The 12,305-nt window shown below is 34.4% G+C and overlaps 1 protein-coding gene across 1 annotated transcript; it reads left to right on the top strand.

Moving 5' to 3' along the window:
* The first annotated feature begins 2,521 nt into the window (after positions 1-2,521).
* On the top strand, positions 2,522-10,780 carry LOC145604711 (protein EIN4-like). Its single transcript, XM_081660633.1, has 2 exons — positions 2,522-4,992; positions 9,878-10,780. Exons 1-2 carry the CDS (start codon positions 3,274-3,276, stop codon positions 10,391-10,393), a joined length of 2,235 nt encoding a protein of 744 aa, XP_081516759.1. The 5' UTR covers positions 2,522-3,273; the 3' UTR covers positions 10,394-10,780.
* The last annotated feature ends 1,525 nt before the right edge of the window (positions 10,781-12,305 follow it).

Raw genomic sequence — 12,305 nt, 5'->3', positions numbered from 1 at the left:
TATGATTTTAATCAACTTCGAGTCTTACAAAAGTCTCACTTGATAACATTATGTAAATTTATTTTGACTTGTCAGTTTTTGCAACATCAATTATGTATTAATGATATGTGCATAATTGCATATAAAATGAGTAATAATAAACATTTTAAAATGGTTTATCATCTTATATTATCATTATATGTTGGATCAAATCAGTGGATTGTAAGTCATATTAAAATCAGTCAAGTGTAAAAGATCCTACAATCACTAAGATTCCTGATCCTATTTGCTCATCATGGTAACCCCCTATTACTTAATTAATTACTTTATTGTGGAGTGGCTACAGCTGCTACACCGTGTGACTAGCCACATATAAGACTTTGTGTTTTACATAAGATCAAGGACGATGACAAATTTTTGTGATCGGATTCGGAATTTAATGACACGTAAGATCTAAAGTTAATCAAGGCTGTTTTAGCACATTGTTTTTTATATGATTTGTGAAAAGTTCATAAGAGAGGCTCGCTTACATCCAATCTTATATGTGCTAGGTTTAAGGACTTTAAAACTTGAAGGATTACAAATTACAAAAAGTCAAAAACTAATCGATATAGTATGTTTTTTCAGAGCTCAATAATGTATCAACACCTTATTTTTAAGCTTTGGTGGAGACAACTACATGAACAACATGTGCATGCAATTATGTGAGGATAAGAACATCTCCATAATTTTGATGTGGAAATTGGGGAGGGTGAATTGTAACATGTATGAGGATTGAGGGGTGACTCACCTTTCCAAATAATATACTTCGTAGTATCTACAAGTTACAACTTATAGTCTCTCACTCTATTATTTGTGTATTAGTGTCCTTCTCTCTTAGTGACGGACTAACTAACACTATATATTATACGTAGTACTTTGCTGCCCAAAATTATAATAAAGGATCTGCATTAATGTATTGTAAGGAAGAGTATCAACGTTATTATATTATTCTTTTTCAAAACAACATATTTTTTAAACCAAGAAACATATTCATATAATTATTTCACAATCCGCCCATTGTTTAAATTCTAAACTCAACACTATACTATATACTTATAATATAGTGTTGAGTAATATGATATAATTACACTTTTCTCAATCACATCAAGCTTGGAATGAAATGACCTACCCACCTAGGTCCTCTAAATCCACTAAAGAATTAGAAGACTCCTTTTTTCATTAAGGGAGGGCTTTTTTCTCATTGTAATATTAAATTAAGTCAACAGAAGGTTGCCTTAAAATAGCCGTGTAATAAAAAACATGAATTTAAAGTTCGATTTGACAAAAATATTAAAAAAAAAAAAATCAAATATGATATGAAAGTATCATTTTGATATTGTCATGGTGAGTTCAGTCTCACAATACCTTCTCTTATGTTCTTATGAAGGTCAATAAAAGTTTTTCTACTCAATGTCCTAAACCTTAGAATTCTTTAGGTTAGATTTATTTTATTTTAAATCCGGGGATATCTTAAAATCGGGTTCATTGTCTAATTAATAAAAATTTTAAATTTCAGTCGTTTAAATAATGAGATTTATATGAACAAAATAAATAAAAGTAAAGAGAAAAAATATCATCCAAGAGTCCAAAACTACCTACAAAAATCAAAAATTGATTGATCCAATGGGGAAAACAATTATTAGGAAACAGAGAGATTAGTTAGATATATTCTTGCAACTTAAGTTAATATTATGCAAAATAATGTTTAATAATTCACATTTGTAACACAATTTGTCAATGGAAGGAAATATGGTTAGAATCATGGTTATACAAAAACAAGAACTAATTAGCTTATTGGCGATTAATAATTCAAAAAAAGATAAAATGTGCAAAGAGTCAGATGACTATTTTATTTGGAGGAAAGTTGACCTTTGCAATTACCATCAAGAAACTAATTTGAATACAACTATACTACTAGCGCAAAATATTTATCTCAAAATGGAAACAATTCAATTTCCACATTGATGTCCATTTACCACTAAGCCAAATTATTTAAAATTCACAGATGCCAACAATTAACTTATACGAGTATTTGCTTTTGGTGGGTGTTTACTCAGATGCCTTAACACTGCCCCTATTTTTATTTAAAAATTTTATTGTAAACCTGGAGTAAGGTACAATCTTCTTTATATATTCTCTTTGTATTTGCCTAATGTTTTTAGATAATAAGGTGTGTCGAATGTGGAGGTGTCAATTCGGGTATCTGAGTCGAATTCGGTAAGGTCGAGTTTATTTTGAATTTGAACCTTACTAAATTATGTGTTTATACAAGTCGAAAATGGATTTTGTTCTAGTCAATTTCAGCCCGAGATTGATCAATCAGTTTTCAACACTTCTAATTTCACTGGTGTATATATTGTTGATTGACCTCTAGTGCATTGTACATAAATAAACCCATTGTCAAATCTCTAGACATCAATTTGAAATTTTTTGCAAATTCAATAGATTTGTTTTTGACGAGGTTGCACCGGTGCAACAAAATAGGGTGTAGACTGTCGAAACGTCTAGGTTCGGTTCATAAAAATCTTGGTGGGCCTTCTGTGACCTGCCAAACGCCCAAACCGCTTTCTCTCTCTCTTATTTTTCTTTCATTGCTCATACTTCAAAGCAAGCTTGTAAGATTTTTTTTCTTTTTTTTTTTCCCAAGTAGCTGCACCATTTCTGCTTCAGAGTGAAATCTGCCATCTGAAGCTAAACTCCATCAAAATCAAAATTGGATCCATAAAAATTGAGTTTCACATTTAATTTGTTTTGGGTTCTTTAGATTTCTAAATAAAGGTACGATCTTGCATGATTTTTGTATTTGGGTTGAAGATAAATTGATGAATTTGAACTTGAGAACTTTATTGTAACTGGGTTTTTGGTGTTCTTGCTGAAAATGACTTTTCCAGGTTAGTGTTTTTGTGAATATTCCTACAGATTATTCAGATTTTGATTTCCAATTTTAGCTTAATTTCTTTCTTTCTTTTTTTTATTTAATTTTTATATTTCTGGGTCTTTGATTACTTGAAGAAATAGCAAAGGAGTTTAAATTATTGAAACAGTGGATTTTATAATTTTAGAATAGATTCAGTTGAATATAGACATGGGTATTGGCCTGTTACTGATTTTCTACCAAATTTCAATGTTTACAATTTAAGGGTTTTTCTTCAAATTTTAAGTCCAATTGTTAGAAATTAGACTTTGTTCAGACTTTGAGAAAAAGGGTTTGTATTTGTTTTATGGGTTAAGAAGAAGTGTGGTGTTGGTGCAATGATGAGAGTGATTGCCATTGGTTTGTTGGTTTGCACTCTCATATTGTCTGTATCCACCATTGTTTGTGGATATTCACATTGTAATTGTGATGATGATGGGTTTTGGAGCATTAACATCATTATGGAATGCCAAAAAGTGAGTGATTTCTTGATTGCCATTGCCTATTTCTCGATACCAATTGAACTCGTGTACTTCATTAGTTGCGCGAATGTTCCCTTCAAATGGGTACTCGTCGAATTCATTGGTTTCATTGTACTTTGTGGAATGACACATTTGCTCAATGGATGGACTTACTATGGTCCTCACTCATTTCAGCTCATGATGTCACTTACAATATTCAAATTCCTAACAGCTTTGGTTTCGTGTGCCACGGCAATAACCCTTTTAACTTTGATCCCTCTTTTACTTAAATTGAAAGTTAGAGAGGTGTTTTTGACTCAAAATGTCTTGGAATTGGACCAAGAGGTTGGGATAATGAAAAAGAAGAAGGAAGCTAGTTGGCATGTTCGAATGCTCACTCGAGAAATTAGGAAATCACTTGATAAGCATACTATATTACACACTACTTTGGTTGAGCTTTCCAATATTTTAGACTTGCAGAATTGTGCTGTTTGGATGCCAAATAATATTAAGACTTCAATGAACTTGACCCATGAGCTGAAGCCTAGCCCCTCAAATATCTTTCCTAGTAATATCCCAATTAATGATCGGGATGTTCAGGAGATACGTGAATGTGAGGGAGTGAGGATTTTAAGACCAGATTCAGCACTAGGAATGGCAAGCAGTGGTGGTTTGGAGGTTTCTGGTTCTGTGGCAGCAATTCGAATGCCATTGCTGAATGTTTCAAATTTCAAAGGTGGGACTCCTGAATTGGTTCAGACATCTTATGCCATACTAGTTTTGGTTCTTCCAAGCTCAACTGATAGGGCTTGGAGCAATCATGAATTAGAAATGGTAGAAGTGGTTGCTGATCAAGTGGCTGTGGCCCTTTCTCATGCTAATGTTCTTGAAGAGTCTCAGCTGATGAGAGATCAGCTAAAGGAGCGAAATCGTGTTCTGCAGCAGGCTAAGAAGGACGCGATCATGGCAAACCAAGCAAGAGATTCATTCCAAAAGGTGATGAGCCATGGAATGAGGAGGCCAATGCACTCAATTCTCGGTCTTCTTTCAATGTTTGAAGAGAATATGAATTTTGAGCAAAAAATCATGGTTGACACCATGGTGAGAACGGGTAACGTGATCTCAACTTTATTAAATGACGTGACAGAAATAACTACAAAAGACAGTGGAAGATTTCCTTTGGAGATGAGGCTTTTCCACCTGCATTCCATGATTAAGGAAACTTCTTGCCTGGCCAAATGTTTATTTGTTTATCAAGGGTTCAGCTTTTCTCCTGATGTTGAGAGTAGCTTGCCAGCCCAGGTGATCGGTGATGAGAGAAGAACATTTCAGGTTTTGCTACACATGGTAGGGCACCTACTGCATTTTTCACTTAAAGGAGGCTTAATGATTTTTCGAGTGTCTGAAGAGACTGGCAGTGTGGGAAAGAATGATAATAAGTGGGGGATGTGGAGGTCGGCTTCTGCTGATGAGTTCATTAAAGTAAAGTTTGAATTTGACATAAGTGGAGGTCATCCGACAGACACTGTCAGGAGAACCCAGAATGATGCAAATAAGGAAGTTTTGAGCTTCAACATGTGCAAAAGGCTAGCTCAGGTCAGTGCTTTAGAGCTCCCTTTCTTTAAGCTAAATTATCTTGCACTTGTCTCATTATCATATTTGGTTTCAGGAATATTATCTTGAATAAGTCTTTGAATGACTGTCTTCTGAAATTTCTTCTACACTTATTTGCATGATTATTTTTCTAAGAATTACTATCAATGGCAGTTTACATGGTTTCGGCAAATTATGGTTGTGATGTTGATGATTGGGTGAAAATATATGAAAAATTGATCTCAATATGCGGAATTCAGTTTTGGAGATTGAATCTTAAAAGTTAGTTTTATGTGCTTGAAAAACCTCATATTTCATTCTAAAATTTTAATTTTTGCTATGCTTTTTAAGAAGCCATTTAAATTCCAATTCCTACATTTTATATTTTTCTAGTTTAGCAAGTTATTAGAATTCCAATTGCTATAAATCAAAGTATAATTCTAGTTTGTTAGTTGCTAGACTTGCTACTCAACTACTCTGTAGTTGTTATGTCAATATACAATTCTCTAAGGAGCACTGTAAAGTGGAATATGATACACCAAGTACAAGAATATAGAAAAATAACTTTGTACTCACATGTAGCTGGATATTTCCTTGGGTCAATTAGAGGACTATAGGGCTGTGGGCTGCCTTTCTCATCCATTCACTATACTCTTATTCTCCCAAATAAGGGTCCTTTGGCCTCTTTCAATTAGCAAATAGTGTACATGTCACTTTCCTGTTGCTTTGAGCCTGTAGACACGTTCTGTAACTAAAATACAGTGGAAAATGATTTTAATTAGTATGTGCTATTATTAAATATATGGCTGTAGGTTGCCTTGGCTATAGATTTAATAAAAGCACGTACTCCCTCCGTTCCTGAAAGAAGGTTACTTTTGACACTTTAAGTGTTCCCTTTTAATGGTTACTTTTCAATTATTTTCTAGATTTGTGTATTTTTTTTTTACACATTTCCCCTTACTTTTCAAGCGCACTTGGTCGAAATCGGAAAAAGGGAAGGGAAGGGAGGTCGAAATCATGACGGGGAAGAGGATGGGGATGGGATTAGCGGGACGGGGGAAGGGAACGAGGCGGGATCGAGACTGAAAATTCGTGGGGAAGGGGGTTGGCGTCTTGGCGGGGCGTCGGGGCACTGGGTAAGGGGTCTGGGATTGACCGGAGTGAGGGGGCAGGAGGTTCGGCTGGTGTGGTGGGCGGTGGGAAGGTGGTTTCGTTAGTGGCGTGGGAGGTGGTTTTGTAATTTTTTTTTTAAAGGTGGTTTTTTAATTGATTATTGTAGTTTTTTTATTTTTCTTTAAAAAATTAAACATTTTTTCTAACCAATTAGGTGCCGACACGTGTCAAATAACTTGTTACAACAAGTTAGATGACCAGTTAGGACCATTACAAGCAAATTCATATCAAAGTTCGGATTATTAAAAATGATTGAAAGTTGGGATTATTTTGGGTGAATGAGGCAAAGTTGGATTATTCTTGTCAATTTTCCCTTACAATTATCATTAACCCTCTCTCAACCCTTCACATTTCAAGTACTTAAATCTAATTTTCTAGTAATCAATCTTTCACATTAACACCCGTCCATGGCATAACAAACTCTACTCTCTAGACTACATCAGTACATCTTGCATCTTATGAGTGTTTGTTGAAATTCTCCTTGATGTTGTGTTCTATATTCCAAGGCCCCAAGCCTTCTTTATATAGAGGATTACAAGCAAACAATATCTTACAAGATCTAGAATTTTACACGGATTAGGAAACTAACAAAATTATTTCCTAATTATACTAAAACCTCATTTCCTGAATACAATTTATTTAATCTAGGAAACTAATTCAACATTATCTTCTAATTAAAATTCCAATGTTTATAGGAAGCTATTTGATTAGCTAAAAATAATCTTGCCAAACCAAAAGCAGGATGCTGTGGAGTTAATTACTTGCTAAACCTTGACTACGCCTTGTGTCACGTGTCTCATCGCCAAGCATCTCAATGTCAAGTCTTTGCCAACATTATACATGGTTACAAATAAAACCCAACTACCTCCTAGAGCATGCCTACAGAGCCCTTCTGCTCCCCTGTAAGAGTTGTGAGCATGTGACAAAGCCTACTTGCATGACTACACGAGTCCACATAATCTGCCCAACTAGACCTACTTTTTATGATTAAATCCAAGACTCATCATGATTTCTCAGACTTACTCCCATGTTGGTGTTGTAACCTAACAAGTAGTTGATTAAATAAAGAAAGATTTTTGAAGGTGGAGCATGAATTAAAGGATTATTTTACTTTTACCACCAAAAAAAATCAAAAGGTTTATTTTATCACCAAAAGAATCTCTAAAAATGTTTTTTACCAACTACCGTCAAGAGAATCGTTAAATCTAACGGTTAAAAAAAATTCTTCGATTTTCATGCGCAAAACATGTTCTCCATTGGTTTAGGGGCATTTTGGACCTTTGAGTCCAATTTGAGATCATAATTGACAAAATATGATCGGAAATGCCTTGTTTTATGTGTATCACGCAAATCGAGGTATTTTTAAACACGCAAAAGGAAGCATTTTCGATCATTTTTTATCAATTCTGAATTCAAATTGGACTCAATGGATCAAAATGCCCCCCAAAACCCCTAATGACCATGTGCTTGGCACAAAAATCGAAGAATTTTAAAAAATTCAGTTAGGTTTTTGACGATAGGTGGTAAAAAACAATTTTTAATTTTTTTTTGGGTATTCACTAATTTAAAAGTTTTATTTACCCTTTCTAATTTATTCTAGAATTTTCTAAACTATTCACTAGATTTTTCATTGCACATCTAGATTAACTTCTAAAGTTCTAACAATAGAATTCTAGAATATTCCTACTAGATTACAATAGAAAACAAACCACAAAATATACACATCGCAGTTTTGATTTGTAATATAGCCCAAACCCTAACATTTCAAAGCCCAGCATAATGATTTATTTTTAGTAGCCCTTTGCTATGGCATCTATAGCCTTATTCTAGATTCAGCTCAAAGGCAGCATATGATCCACTTAAATGTAAAATTAGTGCTTGTCAAACATGATACTTCATCCGTTCTTTTAATATTGCACCACTTGCCTTTTAAGGAAGTTTCACAAATATTGCACCATACCCATTTTTGGAAACCAACGTGCTTTTACTTATTAATACTTATTCTTTAGTTTACGCTTACAGTCACATGAACAATTTGGTATTTTTTTTCCCTTTCTCTTCCTTTTTCCCACTCCCAACAAAATTGTGCCCATCTCCTATGGTGCAATATGAAAAAGAACGGAATAAGTATACTTGTTACTAAAGTTAGTAGCATAGGACTTGCAGGCCTTCAAGAAAAGATTATCAATACACCTAACGGGCTAACACACCACAAACTAGAAAGTTAAAGTTTGAACAAAAACAACTTTATGTGGTCCAACTTTGATCTTTGCAGAAAAAAACAAAGCAAAAGCATGATCTAAATCAGAGGGACTATTCCTCAGATGAGATTGTTTCATAATATAAGTAATTTTTTTTGTGCTTCCAAAATCATTATGTCTTCACTGCGTCATTATAACAACTTTACCATTATTCTATTTTACATCGTTGCATTGTAGCTTGTAACAAATTGATATAGAGGTTTAGAGGCAAAGCCATCCTAGCAACCTTGCTGCTCTTTCCATTGTAATTTCCATCCAGAGACTATGTTCCGGTAATTTTTGCCAGAAGGTCAAATGAGTTATTTCAAATTTCATCTTTTTGTTAATTTTCAAAGTTAAAATCTGGGTCAGTTGCTTGACAAAGTAGGAAGGCATCACACTATGATTTTTTGGAGTGAAAAATCTATTGTTTGCTCTGTGTAGTGTGTGGTCTCTTATAGAGAACATGGGGGGTTTGTCACACTTGTAGGGTAGTAACATGATATTGGTGTATGGTAGCTGATTTTGTTGAAGTAGTTCTCAAACATAGTGTTGCACCATATTCCATGAGCCGGTATTAATGTTCCATGTCATGGTTTGAGGGAGGATGAGTTAATCGAGTCACATTGGTTGGGTGACAAGTACTAGGTTTTTTTTCTTTTTTTTTTTTTCTTTTTTTTGGAAAGCAAGGATATTATTTTGGCTTAAGTAACTGTTTGGTTAACACTACAAAAAAAAAAAATCATAATCGCTAGGAAATGAATTTTCAGAACTATTGCTAGAGGCCATATGTTAGAGATCCAATTACTTTGAGAGTTTGAGGAACTAAGTTAGCAAGTTCTGTAAAATTTCCTAGGAAGTTGATTTTCAAACCTTTCAAGATTTCAAATTTTCAACAAAATGACCACTATGTTTGCCCACTATCGTGTATTGCCTTTAGTGTGATTAATTTAGAGTGGCATTAGCAAGTAACACTATGATTTTTGGAGTGAAAAATATACTTCACTCTCAGTCATGAATGAAAATTCATTTTTCTTCATGAGGAAACTTACTTTTCCTCACTAGGTGTAAATAACTGTATTAACTCGCGAGGAAAACCAACTCTCCCCATAAATGTGAGTAATGAGGATTGAAGAACCTTTTTCCACACCATCTTTCCTCGCATGGAAAAATTTCTTCATGGATGGTACTGTTCTAATGGCCATATCCCATCACTCTTCCTTAGGCTTCTATTATGAATTTGGATACTAAAATCGCTGTAGCCTTTTTGGGCTTGTTTCTGTCATTAAGAATCTCAAGTATTTGTTCAGTAGTTGATAATTGAAATGTATTTGTCTTGGCTTAAGCTTAATCTTCTTTGTTAATCACTTGATTTTTTTTTATGTTCTTGATATATATACTTTTGCCTTTTTTTGTTTACATCACTTGGTTTTGATCTTACATACAAAATTCTGACTTCTTTTATTCATTAACAGATGATGCAGGGTGATATCTGGATATCTCTGAACTCATATGGCTTGCCACAAACTATGACTCTTGTTCTACGATTTCAAAAGCAAAAATACCTTCCTGAAGGAAATTCTTACATGCCGGAGCACACATTTTCTAATTCTCGCTTTAGAGGCTTAAAGGTCATGATTGCTGATGACGATAATGTAAATCGGACAGTGACAAAGAGGTTGCTGGAGAAGTTAGGCTGTGAAGTATTTGCCTGTGCTTCTGGTTACGAGTGCCTCACTGCTTTGGCACCTTCACAAAACACTATTAGGGTTGTGTTACTTGATCTTCACATGCCTGAAATGGATGGCTTTGAAGTCGCAAGGAGAATCAGGAAATTGTATAGCCGAAGCGGTCCATCTATTATTGCCATAACAGCAAGTGCAGAGGATAATATATGGGAGAAATGCTTACAAATTGGGATGAATGGTCTAATAAGGAAACCTGTGGTGCTACAGGGAATAATTGATGAGTTCCGAAGGGTACTCAGGTGACCAAGATGAGAGTTTCTCGAAGTATTATATATTTTTTTTAGAACATAGGCAGCCAAGGAGGTCAATTTATACGTACGTCGTTACCCTTTCATCTGGATTAGGAATGTCCATTACAGGCATTAGAAGTTCGGTTACTTTGTTTGCTAACAGTAGCTGATGTCTGAGATTTGTTTTTTACATATTTTTTAAAAAAACTTTTGTAAAATGTGTTATTCAATTAACATAATGTCTAGTATGAACTATACTATACATGATATACATAGCAAGGATAGAATATTTTATAAGACCATAATCTATAGCAATTTTTGAGATAAAAATACTGCAAATGCTATGCATTTTTATTGAGGAAATAGGATTAAACTTTACTGTTATCTTAGGGAAGTTGCCTCTGTGCTGTTTTTGTATGTTAAGCATATTTCTTATGTTCTTATGAATTATGATAGTCGGATTCTCTGATTAAATGTGACCTAATAGTTCTATTGACTTGTCAAGAAATTGGACCGTTATGGAGCTAAGAAATTGTAATTATTATGGATGATAAACTATTTTAGTTGGTTTAAGTCTTTAAAGGTGGTACTCAAGACCGGGATCTAATTCCCTCTACATTACTTATTCTTGCAGGTGTCTCTACTAATTCAAAAAAGTTTATTACAAGTTGTGAAGTATGAGTATAATATATAAAAGTTAGTTAAACACTCAACATCTTAAAAAGTAAATAAAACTATGTACATTGGTTTATTGATCAAAGATGGTGGCATGGTGGCACTCCTTATTGTGTTACGTGCACTTTAGGGTGACAGTATGAGATAGCAAGGTCATAGAATGAGTTGTGTTTCGAGGAGTAAATGCAAAAGTTGGGTACTAAACTATGGCCTGTGTTGCAGATTGGGTACCCAACTTTTGGAAGTTGCAATTTGGGAACTAAAGTTTGGATTGCCTGAAAGTTAACCTATGAAAACCGGTTACCACCATTTAATAAATTTAAAGGCAAAATACATTATCTGCAGCTACAACAATGTCAGACAATTAAAAAAGTAGCCGTTACAATGCATCCAACATATAAATAAGTTTCATTGTCAAAAGCTTTGTAATTTTGTAAAGGTAGTACATATAAATCTTGAAATACTTCACATAATTCTTGAAAATCTTGTCCTGAGTTTAAGAAGCAGCCACACATACAGCAGCAGCAACAGTTTTATTTTTGCGTCAAAATCTGTGGATTAAGCAGGTGAAATAAATTACTGTTTACAATGAACCATGAAATAGTATGGTGTATTAACAATGCATTAATGTTTTAATATCAGCAGAATGTCAAGGCTTAGTGTTGGATATGTAAATGGAAATCCTATGAATTGTGGTTTGTTGGTATCGAGGACGAGGGCTTGGACTAAAGACAAGCCAGGGAGGAGGTTTTTGGGCTGCCCTGATTATGATGCTAAAACTGAGAGGAGAGGCTGTAAATTTTTCAAATGGGTTGACAGTGAAGACCCTACAGAGTGGCCGAATGAAGTGATACTTAGTTTGATGCAGGAAAAGCAGAAGCTGAAGGAAGAATTGATCTCCATGAGAAAAGAACTCAGTCAAGCCAACCAATATTTCAGGATAGTGAAGGCAGACTACACAATGTTGAAGATGAAGAGAACAGCTAGGATGACTGCTGGGTTTAATTGTCAGTTGTGGGTTATTGTAATTGTCTCGACTATTTTATGTGGTTGGTATTTTTTAATTATGTAAATTAAGTCATGGTGATTAGTTTTTGTACCTGCTGTTCAATGTCATGCATTTCTCCCTCTCTTTTGTCGGCCTAGCTAGTTCCTATAAAACCAGCATTGGAATAAAATTAATAAAAAAGTTTGAAGTGCTCTGAAATTTGTAGCAGGTGTAACTGTGGTTTACATAACTGACCTGTAGT

The sequence above is a fragment of the Chenopodium album genome, chromosome 22, assembly GCF_948465745.1.
Source record: "Chenopodium album chromosome 22, dcCheAlbu1.1, whole genome shotgun sequence".
In the NCBI taxonomy this organism is placed as follows: Eukaryota; Viridiplantae; Streptophyta; class Magnoliopsida; order Caryophyllales; family Amaranthaceae; genus Chenopodium; species Chenopodium album.
Note: the sequence above shows the minus strand (reverse complement) of the source record. Positions and strands in the feature narration are given on the sequence as shown.

Coding starts and splice junctions, on each gene's coding strand:
- LOC145604711 (XM_081660633.1), top strand. CDS start 3,274: ATGATGAGAGTGATTGCCATTGGTTTGTTGGTTTGCACTCTCATATTG. Junction 4,993..9,877: donor TGTGCAAAAGGCTAGCTCAG/GTCAGTGCTTTA, acceptor ATTCATTAACAG/ATGATGCAGGGTGATATCTG.